We start from the raw sequence: 19,685 nt of genomic DNA, 5'->3' as shown, positions 1-19,685 counted from the left end.
GTAGATCCAAGACCATCCCCAGGATTTTCCCCACAAATTAGAGATAGTTTTGCTCTGCAATTAGTGCAGAATTGTTGCTATTTACTGTGTTAATCTTCAGTAGGCGTTTTGCCAGCATGGGGAGCGTGAGCTCATCAGCAAGCCCGTAATTGCTCCCCAGTTTGTATATGATGACTTCCTTGAATGTCCTTTGTTGCTTTTTTTCCCCATTTTGCCTCAGGTTTTGCATTGTGGTTTTTAGAGTGCAGTGGGATGTTTTTGCACGTTCTTCCTTTAATAACCATTGTTTTATAACTAAATCACAGGGTGATTAGTCTATCATAGTGGTTAGAACTAGCTTAAAACATATCTAAGTTTTAAAATAAAAGGCCTCTAGGCTTTCCCTTTGCATTCCGTGCTAATTATTAGAAAACTTGAGTGAGAAGGAAGACTAAACACAGGCTTTTTCAGAGGTTAACAACCTTTCAGATATGTAAGGGAGACTGCATAGTAACAACAGAGCTTTATGGCTGAAGAACCCGTGTAAATTCTTCAACTGCAAGGGAGAAAAAACCTAATGGCTCACAGCGGATTCTGGGATCCCCTGGCTTTCCCTGTGTGTAACTGAAGGCAATACGTTCCTTTCTTTCATTCCTGTAGTATTCTACCTCCATTCCCTCTATGGGAGAAGGAAAGGTTTTCTTGGGAGAGGGGTCTGACCTTAATTAAGAATGAGCATCTCTTATTTCCTTTATACTTCAATTAAGTGAAAGGATTTAATCCTAATTTGCCATGTGCTTCAGAAATGGGTTTCTGATTGCTTGTTGGAAGGAGTAACTAATCGGAGAAGTGAGAAGGCGATGGTATGATTGCCTTGGATCGGGTAGAACATCTTAAGGACTTAAAAGATAAAATTGCCCTTTCTTCTCAGCATAATCTCTGTCTCTAGCAAAGCTGCAGTTTGGCTTTATCAGATCCTGTCTCTATGTTGATCGGATTCATTTCCTGTCCCTTTCGCGGAAGACCGAGCGGTTTGAGTCTGGTCTCCGGATTTTGATTTCAAGGCAAAATTCTGTTCTTAAAATCCCTAGCCCATCTTTGCGGCGTGGCCCGTGTTGTGGGGTCATGAGCCTGGGGCACCAAAACCTGTCCTTGCCTCTGGCATGCGGTCAGTTGGGCAGTAATGTATCCTAGAGTAACGACTCCAGGAGATGGAGCTTTATTGCCTGAAAATCTCATTTTCCTGGGAGTGGGGAAGGTGCAGAAAAGCTTGAAAATATGAAGTGGATGCAACCAAATGCTCAGAAACAAGAAATGAAATAACTTTAACTTTAAAAAAAAAAAATCAATACCTTTAGGCCAGTAAAGGTTTTGTATAAGGCCTAATAAATGAATACCAGAGCTGGCACTGAAAGCTTTTTGCCTTTATTCTGTGTGCTTATTGTTGAAGTGAGTGAAGGGCTCCTCCAGCGATCAGTGGACCAAATTCTTCTCTCGCAGTTTGTTTTCAGGGAGATGTTGGGCTTCAGGTATTGTTTTCAACATTTACAGTGCCTGATGGTGAAGGTTTCTGCAAGCAGTAATGCTGTTTTCAGTGGGAGATTCTGCATGGGGAGTGCGGCACGTATGAGAGTGAATTGCCGGCACAGGCAGTTGTGGGTCTTGTGGGGAGCAGGGATTGTTCTCGGGCTGTGCTGAGGTAGGTTCACTCTTGTCCAGAGTCCCAGAGGTTCTTGAATGACAGAGGCTAGGGGACCAAACCCAGAAGCCTCTTCAAGGCTCTGTACTCTTTCTGAAATACAAAGCCAGAACATGGGTAGAAAATTAAGTTCCTGCTTTTCTGTTTAACTCTCCTGAACGTGCATGCGAAGGATGTGTCGAAACCAAAGTGCTGTTGGACCGTCCCCAGCTACACATTGTGTGGCAGCATGTGGGATTGTTTCTCTTTCCTGTAGAGGATGGGGATTTACCTTGCAGGCGTAAAATGCACTTTCCATTACTCCATATGGAGTCGCTGTTATTACATTGTCAGAGCAGCTGCAGACAGAATTCCTGGTCTTTCCAAGCTGTGTCTCTGTTACTAATGCAAGAGTCTCTGTGCAGATTCAGCCACACCACCACATCTTATGATAGCCCTGAAAATGGCTGAAACTCTGCTTGCGGACATGCTGCTGTAGGGCTGCATCCCAAGGCCTGGTGTTCCTCATCCTTAGAATGAACATGAGGAAAGCTGGCGTAGTGTTTTAAATAATGACGCAAAAAATTGCTTCTCAAAAGATTATCTTAGATGGGAGTAGGTAAGAACAGAAAGACCTTATTGTGCAAACCTGTCCCTATCCAAATAGTTGTCTTTGAAGTCACTGATTATTTGCATGAGTCAAGATTGTTTAAAAAAGAAAAAAAGCGTTTTACTGCTTCGCTGCATTGTCTTTGTTTATCATTAACCTTCTGTACAACATGATAACCTTGATTTCCTTCAGTCTGATAACTAGATACTGTTCTTTACCCATTTTTAATGGGCCTTTGTCCTGAAACGGTGTGTGCACGACTGACTGCAAACTTCAAATTTAGTTTCTTACATGTGGATTTCCAAATTTAGAAAATTAGAAGCCTAAATTTTGGTACTCACTTTTTTGGCTATATATTTAATTTTAAGAAAAAAGGAGTTATTTCCCCACAAAATATTGTATATCCCCAACTGTTACAGCAGCGTTCAGATACAGCTGGTCTAAATTCCACTTGGGTCTGCATTCACAACGAAATCCCTGTGCCTTGCCTAGGGTTTCGTGTTGGGTAAACGCTTCTTACATCTAGATCCATCCAGAAGGAAGCACCAGGCGCAGGATGGGATTCAGGCCAACTCAATCTGGTGTCTGGAAACCTGTTCCTGTGTCTTGCTGTTGTTTCACTCGATATGTCGAGGTGAACAGATCCTTAGATTGGCATATACCCAAGAGGGCTTTCTTCTGGAGAGTGCGCTGAATCTGGGAGTCTGCTTTGTTGCTTATGTTCGTCTTGAATGGGATGGTATTCCACACGGCAAGCAAGTACTTATGTGCCTTGTTGAGGGTAGGAGGGATGGATGAAGCAGAGAAACTTGCAGATAAGCTATATTGCCAAGGCTGACAAAGGCTTTTGCTTCCAACCCTTGTTTTTGTGTTATTCCTCTACCACATTTGAGAAATAATTGAGGTCTAAGCACCTCCAATTGTTTCTCTGTTTTTAATGTGTGCTGTTCTGATGCCTGGCCAGCACTGTGGATACTTGTGTATCCAGATATATTGCTCCTGTTGAAAGGTATTTTTTGGATGTACATCTGTACTTACTTGAGAACTGTTCCCCTTTTTGAATCTGAGCCTAGGTGGTTCAGATCCAGCTGTCCTCTTTTCTGATGGAAAGATGGAGAACAGAACATTTTGGTCATTTGAAGCAGGCTTTCATATTGTGCATTCCTGGGATGCTTTTCTTCTTGTGGGAACAGACAGAACCATTCATCCCAGTATGAAAAGATTGCAGGAAGGATCTAGCAAAGATCTAGAAAATCCTTGTAATCTGTGTCATCTTGGAAAAGGAAGAAAAACAAAATAAGCAGAGCTGGTGGCCCCGGAGTATCCACAGGGGCAGATGGGTTTTTTTTTTACAGTGTGTCTGGAGAAAGTCACATTTCCATGAAGTTATAGGGGAAGGCAAAGCTTACACCTTGTGCAGGTAACATAGGGAGTAGGAAAGAAAACGGCTCGTGTTTCTTACATCACATGTGGCATCATATTTGCCTGGGTTCAGCATCTATTGCTGGAAGCAGATTTTTTTCCAGAAGGGCTCTGTTAATAGAGCCTGTTGGGATGCCGATACAGGAGCTCAGGGCACGTTGTTATCTCTAATGGAGTAGGGCAGTGCCCTGTGGAGATACTGGCCTATGTCCCAGGCCGAGGATATTTCTGCAGCACAAAAGCTGCATCACTCGGTTGGGAGCTAATGTGGGACTTGGATGGCTCAGGGCAGCGTTGCTCTGGGTGGTGAAGATGACCTAATGGTGTAATTTGGAAGAGCTCCGTGCTCGGTGTTCCGAGCTTCCTAAAAATCTGCTCATACATTTTTATGTTGAAGTGGGGGGAGAAACTAGTGACAGAGAAGGAGTATCTGTCCCTAGCAGCAGGCACACACTTCTTTAAAAATGTCCCAGACATTTATTTTTATCTATGTATTTCTAACAAGCTGCATTTATAGTAAAAGGTACTCAAGTTCATCCTCATTTCCCCGTGTGATAATGAGCGTGCAGGTATACGCTAAGGCAGTCGTCCCTGTTTCCTGGCTTTGGTCAGTCTGCAGCTCGTGGAGATGAGAGTGACACTTTAGATAGGTGAGTTACCCCCCGTCAGACTTCCCTGCGAACCGGCATGCAGCGAGCAAAGCTGGGCAGGGGGCATCTGGCTGTGATGCAGGGTGGCACTTCAGAAAGTTTTTGAATCCGGTGTGTGGCGTGGAGACCCCGGTGAGTGTGGCCGTGAACTAGTCGTGGTGATCGTATTTCAGGATAAAAGAAGCTATCTGTTCGGAGGGTGGCTTAATTAGCAGCCTGTGGAGTTCGTTTGTTTTTCAGCATTAGTGTGTTGAAAGCAAATGTGTTTGCGTAAAGGTTTCTGGCAGAAATCTTTATGCAGTGGGAATGCGCTTCCTCTTATTTCTCTCCCCATGCATAAAAATAAAATCCAGTCACCCTGAGAAGGAGCAGAATATCACAATATCCTGTGACTTGTGTGGCCAGCTGATCTTCAGGGGTCATGAGTAGTGGAGGGAGAATGAACTGAAGTTCCCTGTCTCTTCATAGATGAGCAGCAAAACAGAGTGACAGACTAAATTCACTGTCTCCCTAAAGTTTATGTGGTTCTGGCTGCAAAGTTAGGGATCCAGAGACTCCCTCTAACAGAGGCCTGAAAAACTGTAAAATATCTTTATTCTTCTGGCACCCTTTCCTGCTTAAATTCTTCTCTACTACAGTTCTATCCTTCCCCTGTGTCCTTTTGTCCTTTTCCCATCCATATTCCTGGTTGTGGATTCAACCAGCCATCATGTTTTATCTGGAAGAACCAGCATCCCCAGTTTGCTTAATCGCAAGTACAGCATCAAACCTTGTAACCAAAAGGTAGGACGGGGCAATGAGATGTGTAAATCTAGGAGTAGGGGCATATTGTGAAGAGAGCAAACCTTCAGGTTGGAAGTGATGGAGATGGGGTGAGATCTTTTGGTAGAGCACAATCACCTGCCAGCAGAAGTGCTAGAAATCAAGTTGCTCTGTGAAATCAAAGCTAGCTCTGAGCAAAACGTGTCATATGAGATGGAGTGGGTGGGAGGAAGATGTCTGATGGCTTGACAGATAGGAGGAACCAGGCTGATCAGTGTTTCTCACCTCCAGATTCTGTTACTTGTCTCTTGTTATGCTAAATAGAGCTGGAAACTGCAGCCTCCTGTCCAGCTCTGTGACAGCATCTGGTCCTCGCTGGCTCTGTCGCAGGAGGGCTGTTTTCCCTCTTCCTTAACAAGAACTGCTTGCTCTTGTCCATTGTTCCTGCTGCTGGTGATGTGATCTGAGCATCCCGCTTCTCATAAACAGCCCTGACTTCTGTGTAAGCTAAATACTCCCCAGTTGGTGCTGTCTGCAGGTGTCTGAAGCCACCCCAGGTGTTGAACACCCTTTGTGGGGGACGTGGGGAAGAGACGGGGCTTGATCCCTTGGGTTTTCACTCAGGCTCCCTCCCCAGGCTGTCTCTGCTGATCCCTCCTTTCTTTGTCTCTCTCAGCCGGCGTGGGATGACTGACTGTTACTGCTGAAACACTCTTTGGTGTCTCGGATATTTGTGAGCCCTCAGGAATACAGTTTTGGAATTCTCCTTGCGGTTTTTCCTCCTCTGTCTCTGCTTGCAGCTTTCCCTGGAGCCCTGCCAGCCCTCCCCTCGCTCTGACCCAGCCTGTATTGAAATCCTTACTCATGCCTTAATCACTTCCCGTCCCCGCTATTGCAATTCCCCCCTTGCAGCATCTGTAAATCTTTGCTACGTTAATTCTCCGGAGTGCTGTCTGCAGCAGGCTGCCTCCTTCCTTGGCCCAGGAAGCAGGTCTGGGTGTCTGCCGGCTTCTGGCTGGTCCTTGGTGTCCTCCCCGTGCAATTCCCTTTGCCGTTATGTCCCTAGCTCACTCTGCTGCCACCTTCTTCCCTCCACATCCCAGCCTGCTCAGTCAGCCAGCCTTAGCTTCCTTTTGGCTGATAGTCTCAATTTTTTGATTGTTTTTCTTTATCCATTAGGAATGTTTTTGCATTTTTTTAAGCAGCTTAGTCATTTCCTTTATTTTTCTTTTCTTGTCATAAAACTTTTTGCTTGAGGAGTTGTGTGCTTCTTAATGCAACATCCTTGCAAGGAATTTGGAGGTTTTATTCCGTTTGCCTATTGGGAAGGGAATGGCATGGAGAAGGGTTATGTGACTTCCCCGATGAGTAGTTGGTGGAGTCACGCTTAGGTTTCAGGAGGTTATTTTTTTCAGTCTTACTGCAAATCCATGGGGTCAGATGCCCTTTTTCTGTGGCAAGGTTTTGGATTTGTTCTTAAGGAAAGGAGCTGAAAGCCCCATCTTGGACACTGGCCTCTTCCTTCCTCCTCCTGTCAATTTGGAGAGGCTGCCCTGAAGTCTTGTGAAAATGGGGGCCGTGCACCAAAGGTCTAGTGCTGAGGGTCGTTAGTGCGCCTTTGGTAAGGGCTCTGGCAGCAGAACTGGGTCTTGGCTGATGCACGAACTGAGACTTTACAATTTAAAACCAGTCAACGATTTCAGTCACTCAAATCCCAAACTGAATTTAAATTCTTTTTTGGTGGTTCTGGGAGGTTTCAGCTTTGGTCCAGGACTCCAGGGTTAAAGTGAGACGGTGAGATTGAGGAAGAGAATGTAACGTTAAGATGGGAGATGAAGGAAATGATCGCCCTTGTTTTGCAGGAGAAGAAACGAAAGATCCTGACTCTCCTAGGGATGTGAGGAGGGAGCTGGGCACTGCTTTCTGGGAGCCTGTTCGGTGCTCTCCCACCCGTTCTCTATCTGATTTTTTTGTGCTCTCTCTCCCAGGTCTGTGACAATGGAAGAAGAGGTCCGTCATCGAGAAGCCTGAACGGTGATACCAGGACAGCTCTCTGAGACACTGGCAGTACGAGCCTGAGATACAGGAGACAGCAAACATGCTGAAGCCAAGTGGACTTAAAATCCCCGGCAGGGCTGGGAAGCACTCCAGCCCGGTGGGACGGGCATCAGGGACCGCTGCAGCTGCTGTCACCACTGGTTCAAAAGAAGGTAAGGACTTGATTTGGCAGGGGCATGAGCTGACCCAGGTGATTACCTGGCTTAAAGGCAAAGGCCTAGTGGTGCCAGTGTTCAGTAGGACATGAAATTTCCCATCTGTACGTAGATCGATCGTGAGCATGGATCAAAACAAGTGTAATGGGGTGAGTAAATGGCCTCCCTCTCCCAACTAACACACAAACCAGGCAGGTTGTGGAGTGGGTGGGAGACAGATGGATCCCCTGGTGTTTAGGGCTGACAGAGAGAGCTGCTACCTCCTGTATTGCTTTTTTGCGTATGCGTACCTGTACAGACACTGACATTTGAAGAGCTGGTAATAATTAGGCAGGTGGGAACCTCACCCATGGCCGCCTTAAACACTGTCCTATAGCCATTGCTTCTGGCCTGTGATAATGCAACAGTAAGAACCAGGTACTTAAGGTGATTTGTCCTGTGCTGATTACCTCAAATTAGTGCCTTTGTTTGAACAGAATAATTTGAAGCACTGGGATTTGAATAATGGCTTACCTAGACATACATACACAAGCTTTACTGTCCGTTGATCTATATCCAGTGTATACATAAGCTATACAGACTGCCATTATGCAGTATAATTAACACTTCAGAAGCGTTTGAGATGTGTTTTACTTAGCGCTCATTTTTCTGGCTTCTTTGACTGCTGGGTTGTTTTCTTATTAGATATAATTTAGCAAATATTCAAGGTGCAAGTTTTGTATGTAATGTTTTTCGTTTCACTTTGTTAAAAAAGGCTTTCCTCTTGGTTCTGGGGAACCAGAATCAATCACTTGTACATTCAATATATTACACTTCCATTTGAGAATGTCACTGGTTGCTTCTGGACATCTGTCAACCTCTTGTCCCATAATAATTCAGGCCGCTGCCCACGTGCCTGGTTACTTTGCTCTATGTTTCAGTCCCAAAAATATATAGCATTTGGCAGAAGCAGGAAAGCCTTGTACCTGTCAGACAACATTTTTAGTATAGGGGATAATATTGGGCAAAATTTGCTTTAGCATGCTATGACAGATTAGTCTGTGATAATGATACTGCAAAAATGAGGGTCACCAGACAATGCTATCTCTTGTCAGAGTAATGCAGAAGTGTTAGTTATTTAAACAAAACAAACAAAAAAAACTCACCTCCGTGAAGCTTCTCTTGTGCTGGGGCATGTGTCCTTGTCCCATGAACACCCTCCATTGAGAGGGTGGTTCAGGCACAACCTCCGCACAGGATTTCCATGCAAAGACCCTGCTTGCTGCTGAGCGACCCTGGCTCTGCTCCGTTATTACACATCAGGCGGTCTGCTTTGCTCATGGACTTCTTCAGCTGAGCTTTCTCTTCTTTCAGTGATTGATCATCTCTCGCACTCTGTAAATTCTTTCCTTGAACAGTACTGTAAAAGCCACAGTCTTAAGTTGGTTTTTTGCACATGTGTAAGGTCTTGTTTGAGGGGCCAGTCACTGCGTGAGATCATGGGCTGAGTTCCAGATCCTTCAGTGTGATACAGCATTGTAGGGAGTGGAGCGGCACTGCTCTTCCTTGGCTGAGGACTTGGCCCTAGATGTAGATATAAACGTTTGAATTGCACTTTTCTGTGTTTGAGTGGGTTTTAATATTAGACTAATTTCTTAATTTAGTATCCAAATCAAAGATACTGAAATCTCCTTATATCTGTTTGCCAGAGGGAAGCGCAGATTGACAAAGGAAATTATTAGGGTAAGGTTGATAGGTTTGGCTGTTTATTTTGAAGTTATTCCCCAGACCCGTTTTCTGTATTTCCTCCTTGTTTCTCCTAGCACCTAGCTGTGATTGAGAAATGAACTTGAAGGACTCCAGTGAAGTGACTATGTAGCTACCAGTTGTGAATCTCTCAAGGTGCTTCATGCTGGATGTATAATTGCAGTATGGCGTGGAGTTATTTTCAGTTGATTTTTATCACTTAAAAAAAAAAACAAACGCACCAAAATGAGGGAAAAGATTGAGTGGTTAAACATTGGAACAGGCTGCCCGGGGAAGTGGTTGAGTCACCATCCCTGGAAGTATTTAAAAGACGTGTAGATGCGGCACTTAGGGACATGGTTTAGTGGGCATGGTGGTGTTGGGTCGACGGTTGGACTCGATGATCTTAGAGGTCTTTTCCAACCTTAATGATTCTATGATTCTATGAGGCCTGTCTTCCCCTCGGAGGCTTTGCACAGAGGCGTCTCGGCAAACACAGTCAGCGCGTGTGTTGTGGTATGAAAGAGTTAGTCAGCACTGACAGTCAGCACCGGGGCCCGATGCAGCCTTTCAGCTGAATGCAGCGCTTGTTTGCTGGAGCTTCTTTGTGCCTTGTTCAGCTATAGCCATCTGTCACTGTGATAGATGTGCAGCAAAGCCGGCTGAGCGCGGGCAGAATCTGCACCAAACGGAGTTTGACCTTTGCCTGAGAAGTTCTAAAATGAGTTTTATTCCTGGAAAAATGTGTGTATGGAGAAGGGGAGAAGCCTCAGGATGGTGGGTTGGTGCTGTGCAACCAGTGTGCTGTGGGCTGCGCTGCTGCTCCTCTGCCTCTCGGGATGGTGCAGGGGGCTTTGCAGGAGTTGCGGAGCTGCCGGAGCAGTCACAGTGCTGAGCCGTTCCTACCTGGAAGGTGAGAACAGAGCACAATGGGGCTGTTTACCCAGCGTGTGCTCGGTGGATGGCTGTGATAGGGTTTGTAGCAGCATCTTTGACGTCATCTCTAGCATCATCTTCTCACTCTGTCCCCTGCGCAAGAGCTACTGCTGTGTCTATGCGTGGCCTGTACCTGCTCTTCCTCCTGCAAATCTCTCTAAAGGCCTGGCCAGCCCCTCGCTGCCCGCTGCTCCTCTCCTTTCTGATGATAATCTGAAGCGGTGAGCAAAGTATGCATCCCAAAATCCTGTTGACTTGCCTATGTGACCCTCTCTGAGAGCGGCAGCACCTGTGCTGGCTGTGGGGCCCAGCCGCAGCACAGACAATCATGAGATTCAGCCTTTGGCAGGGAAAAACTCCAAGAGAAAATATTCTTTTTTTTTTCTGTCAGTGGCTTAATTCTATTTCAGAGCCAAGTGTCCCCATCACTAAAATCCTAACCACAGCAGGCACTGATGTAAACGTTGAGGATGTCTGCAGCCAAAGGATCTGGTGGTAGATGGCCGTGGAGACTGGATTTCATTACCTTCCCTGGGATTAATCAGGTCTGGGCCACAAGGAGGGTGATGGAGCTTTGCCCCATCCTCACTCTTCTGTCTTGCTAACCTGCATCATTCAACCTCTGGCCTCTAAGTGCACCACGGCTGTTAATTCACAGCAGTACTGATAACCCAACTTTTATCAAGAGGAGGTAACTATATGCCAGCCCGAGGGCTGTTAGATCTGGTAGTGCGCAGTCAGCACTGAGTGCTTTCCCCAGTGTCACAGCCTTGGAGCCTTTCTAATGTACAGAGGGACAATGGCAGAGATGGAGAGGCTGAAAACAATTTTCTTTTGTGTGTTTAATGTGAATACTGCAAAGGGCTTTTTCTGCTTTTCTTCCCTCTTCTGTCACTGTCCAGGAAAGTGCCTTCATGTGATATGTTGGGTGTCTGCTGGGATGGAAAGATCCTCTAAAGATAACAAGATTTACATCAGGTCTTAAAAAGTTGCATAAAGGAGACTGTATGTGAGACGTGAAGAAGCCCTGCAGAAACCATGAGCTCTGCTCTGTGCTGTCTTTGAACATTGGCGTGAGCCCTGTGAACTGTGTCGGTGCACTGAGAGTGCTTTCCTGGGAGACAGTCAGGGTTTGCCTGACTCCAGGGGGATCTGAGTGTACTGGATTTTTATGAACTCGTGTGTTGCCTCCACACTTACCTGCTTCTTGCCAGAAATGCCAAAAGAGACTTCTCCATTGTCTTAGGCATTTGGTGAACCACCTTAGCCCTGCAGCTTGATGGAAGAAAACCAGTGTGGTTTGGATTACAAAATACAGAGCTGCAACATTGATCTCTATGAATTTGCTACCTTGGGGGAAGACAGAAATCTCAAAAGCTTGAAATGTAGTTGCAAAAGAAAACCATAAATCTAATAAAGTGCAGAATTAAACTGTAACAATGTACAGTCTGTTGGCTCTGAACTGTCTCTTGGCTCTGGTAGCCTGGGGCTGGCTCAGAAAGACCCCGCATCGAGGTTGTATCTTCCAGATTGGGTGTCAAAAGAAGGTGCTTGTTCTCCAGTTGTACCTGAGAGTTGTCAGAGAGCCGTTAGATGCAAATGAATTTTGAAAAGCTTCACGCTTTCTTCCTTCCTCCTACCTTCCCATAAGTTGATCAGTCTTATCTGCAAAAGTGCAAGTAGAGGTACTTTCCTTTATTCTTAGTCTGGAACACACAAAGATGCTTTGATTTCTTCTTTCTGTTTTCCCCAGCACTCTGTTCATATTCTTTTGTGGAAAGTCAAGTGTCTCATCCATCTCTCATCTCTTTTCCTTTCCCAGGCAGTGGAGATGTACCCTGTTAAACATTTCCATGTACTCTTGACAACTCACATCTTATGCAACAGAACAGAGGGTTGATGCAGATGTAAGATGCTGTGTGTGCATGTATATATAATTTCACAATTCATGGCTGTAGGTTTCTATAGACACCAAAAATGATGTAGTTGCAGCATGTGTGACAAGCCGGCTCAGTATATCAGTTACTATTTTTCCCGAAAACTTATTTGGAGCCCCTGTTTCCTACCAGCTCGTGGAGTGTCCTCTCTGAACTTTCCTAGAGTGGAGAGTTACTGGGTCTCCTACCTGAGCTGGCACTTTCAAAGACCCATGAGGTATAAGGGCTTTTTGTGGTGGTATTCTGGGTTAGGTGCATTGGCTTGTTGTGGATGGAGGCTTTTTTTTTTTGTGAAGGAGAGCTGAAATGGTCATTTCCACTGAAAGTCAGAGGGGGACTGGCACCTGGCATGGATTCTTGGAAAACATGAGCCGCGATGAATGGTGTCCACACTGACTATCCCCTCCCTTCTCTCCCATAAAGCTGGAACAATGGAAAAAATAAGTTCTGCTGCTTTGTGGTAACTATTTTCCTTAAAACCAGACTGAAAATTCATCTCTAGCTGTCTCGGGAGAGGATTTCCCACAAATGCGTTGGCTTATTTCCTGTGCTTCAAGAAAAGAAAGTTACTGCTCTCAACCCTACGTGCAAGAGAGGGTTCTGTGCAAAAAAGGTGTGGGTCACTGGTAAAGGGCTCGATATAATGTTTGGTTTTCTTGTTACTTACAAAGCTCGTATGTCTTGGTTTCTTTCCCACCCTCCTCCTGGAAAAGCCTGCTTTTGCCTGGAGTTGCAAGATGGAGAGAGAATGGAAGCTGTGATGAATGGGTCCACACAGCCCTCCCAGCTGGTGGAACAGGTGAAAGCCGCTGGGAAGGGAAGCGTTCACATTTCAGAGTGGTTTTTGTCTGCTCAGAGCAGCATTAGAGTAACTTGGTTAGAGGAGAAAGTCTTGCCTTTCATACTGCATTTTGCTGTCAGCTGGCTCTGGCGTTCATTTGCCAGTGCTTTTTATGGTTCTTAAATCTCTTCTTCAATTAAGGAACTCTGGCAAAAGGGGGATAAAAAAAGGAAAATTAGTATTTGCAGATGGAGCTGGGCAACACTGGGACTTCAGCGCTGGAGGCAAAAAAGCCCAAACCCGTTACATTTTCTGTGAGACTTAAAACGCATCCTGTCTGAATCCAGCCTACATCTTGAATTTTACAGATGGATCCTGTCTTTCTGAATGGGCAGGTGCAAGTATCTGTGACCTGAATATCATATTTAGACATGGCTATGAGTATCAAAACTGTTTTTTCAGCGGGTGCCCAGTTTTATTGTCAAAACATATACTTTGACAGCTAAACTATACAGCGTTGCCAGGAGCCTGGGAATGCCTTCTTATTTTCATATAAGTGTACATACATTATTTTTGATGAAAAATAAATGCACAGACCTATTAATATTTGCTGGCATAACGTCCACCTTTGCAAACACTGTGTGACACTTTTGTTCACTAAAAATAAAAGCGAAGCGGACTGCAGCGCTCGCGGGGCTATTAAAGAGCACTAGATGACTGGCTCCACAGGGTCATTAAACTAAGTATGTTGTAATGAGGGTTTTATAAGCCTGAGCTGTGCTAGTTATTGGGGTAGTTAGTCGTGCTTGGTTTCTGGTTGGTAATCGGCTGAGCCTGGTTATATCCTGGAGAGATACCTGGATAATTACTGCTGTGCCAAGGGGATGAGCTTCACGTTGTTCCGGCAGCAGCTGGGACGGGTTTGCTGGGGGCAGTTGCTGAGTTTGCATTAGGTGGGATGCGTGATCAGAGCTGTCGCTCCAACCTGAATGTGATCAGTCACTCCTAGCATCGGAGAATAAGGAGAAGAGGCCAACAGAGGGTTGGACGGACTGGACTCCGTGGGTTACGTCCCAGGTCCCTCTTCGCAATTAAAGGAGGTGTCCTTTGAAAATTGTGTGGCATAATCTTTTTATCAGGGCTGAATCTGGTTTTGAGTCTGCTGGCGGGGGGGGGGAGGGATTTAACTTTTTCTGATTTGTTTTCTGGAAACGCAGTTATCTTCCAAGGGCTGTGTCTAGTTTCAGAGACTCAGCAATTCTATATGGATAAGTCTCTTTGCATACATCTAGGCCCCATCATTAATGAGCTATACCTGCGTGAATTCTGCTGGAGGAGTCTAAATCTCACCACCACATTAGGTCCTCTGTAGGATTAGTGCCTTGCTCTTACCGTGCTCAGTGGGAAATCTTCATTCCTTTTTTATTTATCTGCAACAGGGTTAACAGGAACATCTTGGTCAATTAACTTGGAAACCAGTTGTTCGACCCTCAAGTTTCTCAGGATTTTGTTGGAGTAAATTGGCTGGATGCATAGCAATAAGAAGTAATTTCTGTTGCCTCTAGGATTATTTTGCAGTAAAACAGAGGGTGGGAAGGTGTTCTTGATGGGGAATTCATGCCTTGGTAATAAGAGAGAGCTTGGGCAGGTTATTCTGAGGTAATCATTGATGATTTGACAGTGTCTTAACACAGGCTTTTTTATAAAGCTGCAAGAAAGAGTGCTGAGGCTGTCTGTTTTTGTATCAATCTATTAATTCTCATTCCCAAATAAATATGAAAGACACTAAACTACTGTTTTGTCTGAAACAAAAGAAATGGGGTTGTAGTGTCCGGAGCAGCTGATTGACTGGCACAGACATAGGGAGCTAATTCTTGTCTATTCAAAGGCTTTGTGGCTCTTGATTAATATTAACTTGGGGTGTTGCGTGCTGGCAAATTGAGAGAAAAGACCCCACATCGCGGGGCCAGAGGCTGCTATTATTTCTAGGAAACGCTTGTTTTTGCTGTTTTGCTTCAGGCCTCATGGAGTGATCGGTATTGTCAGCTCTCGTCTGAGTGCTGTCCTCAATTAAATCCATGCTGCAAGCGTGAATGGATATTCCTCGAGTCAGATTAGTGATCGTTGCTGGAAATGCATTGTTGTTGTCTGTGAAGTTTGATTAGGTCTTGTTTTATCTTAACGGGTCTGGGTACACAGCACCTTCAGTTCCAAGGGGAATTGGGAGGACGAGGTGCCAACAAGCATGTTTTAAGATCAAATGCCTTTGCTGCACTATCAGCAGATTATCTGTCAATTAGTAGTAAGAGCTACAGTATCCAGGTACACACAGGCAGTCATCTGTTCAAGAAGTTATCAGATATCTGAAGGAAAACAAGAGTGTGTTTTCAAGGGCTGCACAGGAAAGACTGCCAATGAGAGTTGCTGATTTGCTGCTTTAGGATTGATGTACAGCTCAGATGGAGGAGTGAGGCTGGGAGGGGAGCTGTGGTGGCTGACGGTCAGTGTGGCTGAGGTGTAGGAACTGCGACAACCGCCGGAGAAGCTTTGCTGAGTGATCGTTAGAGCTTGAGCGTGTTCGTTCATCGTTACTGCGGGGTGACTGAAGTGCCCTGCGTGTAGGTCACATTGCTCTGTACAAATCCACTCGCTCATGGACACTGATGCTCTCATGAGACCCTACATATTTGCTTCTAATCCCCGCTGCGTATCCAGAAGCCAAATGTTTTCTGGCATCATGGTTGTGGACCAACCGTTTGACTATTTGCATAGGGCTTGTATTCAGCTCACACGTCCCTTTCGTGAGCCACTCTGTCTGCCATCCTGCAGTCTGAAATATGTTTTGTACTGGGGTTTCTATGGGGTTTTTGGAGGTGGTGGTTCCCCATCCCTTCTGGTTCCCCTGTTGAAGAGGGAAAGGACCTTTTGGCAGCATTCATCTCCCAAAGAGAAGTGGTTTGATGCATTCCAAGCAATATAAAAGGGGCATTGAATCAATCTTGATTTAATCAGCTTTACAGGTGACATCTAGAGACAACTGAGAGTCTGATTTTAATTGTCTTAACCATTAGATGCTCTTAGAAGGATTTGATATAGTTAATCCTTAATATTCAGTGCACTCATTGTAGAATGAGATGCGAGCACACACTGAAGGCATATGGAGGTCAGACGCCCTCCTGCTCTCTCTGTAGCTCCTCACAGAACAGCAGGGAAAGAAAATCTGCTTCCCACAGATGTTCAGCTTATGGTGGTTTGAATATAATGAACCAAATCCTATTCAGCCGTGCTGGTGTAAGTCTGTAGTAACATCAGTACGCTTGCGGTTACACCCATTGGAGTAAGGGTGCAGCTTCAGGGCAGAATCTGCTCCTGCATGTTCTGCCTCGAACAATTGAGCTAATCCTGCAAGAGCAGATTAATCATTAGAGGCCTGAGCCAATATTCACTGAAATCAAAGGAGAGATTCCCTTTGGCATAGATGGATTTGGGATGAGAATCCATAGGATTACAGTGGCATCAGACTGTTGCTACATGGTATTGGCTATTGGTCTGATTTAACCATCACACACTGACCCTGCATGTGAGCACCCTCCTTGCATGCAGTTAAATGGGTGACTTGGTCTCCACAAAAGCCTTAAAATATTTAGAATGCAGAGATTTTTGCTCTTTTTATTTTGGGTCCAGTAGGATATTTACTTACTTTTTATAAAGATGCTAGAAAGTAATATCCCCTTAATTTATTTTTTATGCCATTATTTTTTATGCAGTAGTGAGGTCTGTAGGAAAACTCCCACGTATCACAATACTCACTATAAAATAATAAGAGCTGTCAAAATTGGTCCGTCTGTGACTTAGGCAACTCCATTCAGAACACAGTTGATGGTTTCTTTACCACAAAATGTGACTGTTCCGGCAATGCTGTTTTCCAGCACAGTAAATGTGTGTCCTCTTGTGCTACGTCTGGGTTACGGGTGGCCCGGAGGATGCAGCAGAGCGCTTTACTTGCATGGTCTTGTTTACAGAATGCTTTGTGAGAAAGGAAATATTTATGCATGGGGATTTTAAATGATTGCAGAGGAAGGCAGTGGTGAACTTTGCCATGAGTACCTCTTAAAAACCGAACCTACACCAAGAATTCAGAAATTGCTTTGTGTGCTCTAGCGTGCTGCCATGAGTACCTCTTAAAAACCGAACCTACACCAAGAATTCAGAAATTGCTTTGTGTGCTCTAGCGTGCTGCCAGTGCTCTAATTTGCAGGGCAGCATTATGCAGGAGTTAACTGCTGCTGCAGGAGTATTCCCAAGCTGCTTTATGCATTCCTACCAAGCACAAGCTGTAAGTCATTCTCACTTTCTGTAATTATAAGCCTGCTATGGACATATGAAACCTCTGTTTAGACGCTCCGAATGCTTCACCACCTCCTGTGAATCCTGGGGCTGTGGGGTAGGTCAGTATTACCTGTGTTTTTACACACAAGACAACTTAGAGAACTAGGCCTTGCCCCATGTCATCCTGTGAGTCAGAGGTGAAAGTGGAACAGTTATCCTGGCCAGCAGGTTTTTCTGGCCTTTTGCCCTCCCGGTCCTGGCACCAGGAGCAGCGGCTTCCCTCTCTGGTGCTGCTTCCTATAGTCCTTTTCATTGAGTCAAGTGCTGTGTCTGTAAACGTCCGTGCATTTGTAATTTGGCTGAGGGTACACAGTCATTGAGCATATAGGGCAACTGCCTCAGTCCTGCACTTTGGGTGTGCTTGTCTTATTTCACACTTAAACCTGTACAGTTGTTTAGGATTCACATCCCTGAAGATGACAGGAGACTTATGTATTGCTGTATAATTTATTTCACGGGATTGCTGTGTTGTAGAATCGCAGAATATTGTATTTGGAGGTGTTTGCTCAAAAAAACCTGCCAGAAATTAGAAGGGCTTGATGCAGACCTTGAGGACAAAATTTCAGATAAGGATGGTAACATGTTGAGAAAATCCTGACCCCAAAAAAGGGCTTGGAGACTTCATCCTTGCTGACTGACTGCTGCCCTGGCCAGGTATGTTCCGAGGATAAAAGCATAAAACTGATCATGTGATGAAGTTCTGAAGAAGCAGCTTAAGAGAGCGGGGTCAGTTCATGTGTGAATGTTTCTAACCAGTAAGACATACTGGGATTGGGAGCATACTGTCTGCTCAAGGGTAGCCAGGGTGCCTGGTGGGACCAGGTACTGAGATTTTGTACAGCTCAACTGGTCAGCTCCCACAGCTTTGTCCGTGATCTCTCACTTCATGTTATGGATTTCTTTCTTCCCCCCGCCCCACTGCTGCTTACTTTACCCACCGTCACCCCTGGAAGGGTGTAATGGATCATTTCTGGTGATACTGAGACTTAACAGCTGTTGGGTTTGAGATACGAACCCACAGCAGGTATATTCATATGATAGCTCAGAGTTTTTAGGGTCAGATGTGGATCATGGTCATGTTTTTTCTCAAAAAAATTAGACATCTGCTGTGAATAGGTGATTTGGATTTTCTGCAAATAGTGCCTGTTCATGTACAGCTCATTGCCTTTTGAATTGGATACTTAGCTGTTTAAGCCAGATATTTGAATAAAGTAGATGACTCAGTGTTAATCTGCTCTCAAATATCTTTTTATTAGATTAGGCAAAACAAAAACAGCCCAACAAACTCTGCATTCTGCATAGCATGGATCTGTGTACAATCAGTCTGTTGTGTGACCTTCGCAGGAGATGTATAGTCTGCGCGATCTGCTCGTGGATGTATGGCTGCAAAAATAAATGGCTGATGAAGTAATGAATCAAAGCTGTGTTTCAGCGCAGTGCAGCCCTAGGGTTGTGCGCAAGTTTGTTTGGCAATTAAGAGATGTTGGTCTTCACCTCCCCTACAGTTCCCCTGGGATCCTGGGGGTGCTGCAGATGGCCCCTAAAGCGTCTCTCTTTCAGGCAAGTCGGATGGATGATTCGGAGGGTTGGTATAATTGTATCGCTGTCATGTTTCTACTGAGAAGGGAAAAAACCTGCATACAAGATAGAAAGCATGGTGCTTGCCTTTCTGCTAGTACCATCCCAGTGGCTTAATTAACAGTGGCTTAACTCTCTGCTGTCTTCCAGGATAGCTGGTTATGCTGAAAACAAGCCTTTCAGCATGCTGATAAGGAGCTAACCACATATCCTCCTTTGTTATTACATGTCAGGTGCTACATTTTTGTACTCTTCCCCCAAGACTAGCTGCAGACAGGTCATGAGAAAGTACGGCTGCAGGCTGAGAGCTCTGGCAAAGAGCAATCACTGTGAGGATTAGCCCAACTCCTGCCAGAGGGAAGCAGAGCAAAGTAATATCAGAAACTTGGAGAAAAGCTTGTGCTTGTACCTAGGAAATGTTTCTGAGGTTCAGCAGGTAGAAATGAGAAGTTGTTACAGTTAAGAGAGAAAGAGTAGGGAAGATCTTACCGATGTGGTCTATTGCTACATGTCTAGCCCTTCACACCTCCCAGGTGCTGGCAGAGCACTTACTGTGGCATGAGTGGCATGGCTCATCAGCTGTCACGCCAGGCAAAATGCTGGGCTACAGCAGAGCTAATCTGACTTGAATGGGGTAACCGGAACATCTGAGTGCTGTAAGAGAGGGTTATAATGCTTGTTATGTAGCTGGGGTAAGTACTGTGCCCAAAAGCAGTCTGTGCAAAATTAGAGTCGAACTAGGCTCTCTCCTGGTCACTTAACCTTCCTTTCCCCTGGATTGTTAGAGGTACAGCCACTCTGCTTGTGCATGGCTGCTCAGGTTATGTCCCGTGAATAAATATCCTGAGCTACGCACACACATCAACTTCTCCTGCGTCACGTTCCCTGTACAGACTGTTGTTCTTGGAGCTGCAGGTCCCGTGGTCTGGCTCTGGTCTGATCATAAAGTAGCAATTACTCTCTTGAAGGACCAAGCCAGGCTATTCTTTGGTACCGTCTCTTCTACATTTTATCGGTAGTGAGCT

The 19,685-nt window shown here is 45.2% G+C and overlaps 1 protein-coding gene across 1 annotated transcript in view; it reads left to right on the top strand.

Moving 5' to 3' along the window:
• Window positions 1–7,199: 7,199 nt before the first annotated feature.
• The window catches only part of CLIP2 (CAP-Gly domain containing linker protein 2), a 64,309-nt gene continuing 51,823 nt past the window's right edge, over window positions 7,200–19,685 (top strand). Inside the window, exon 1 of the mRNA XM_009276403.1 lies at window positions 7,200–7,311. Within this exon, the coding sequence (XP_009274678.1) occupies window positions 7,200–7,311 (112 nt within the window). The remainder of the gene's footprint in view (window positions 7,312–19,685) is intronic.

Source organism: Aptenodytes forsteri, unplaced genomic scaffold, assembly GCF_000699145.1.
Source record: "Aptenodytes forsteri isolate BGI_AS27 unplaced genomic scaffold, ASM69914v1 Scaffold209, whole genome shotgun sequence".
NCBI classification, from domain to species: Eukaryota; Metazoa; Chordata; class Aves; order Sphenisciformes; family Spheniscidae; genus Aptenodytes; species Aptenodytes forsteri.
The sequence above is the reverse complement of the archived record's forward strand: the minus strand, read 5'-3'. Positions and strand labels throughout refer to the sequence as shown.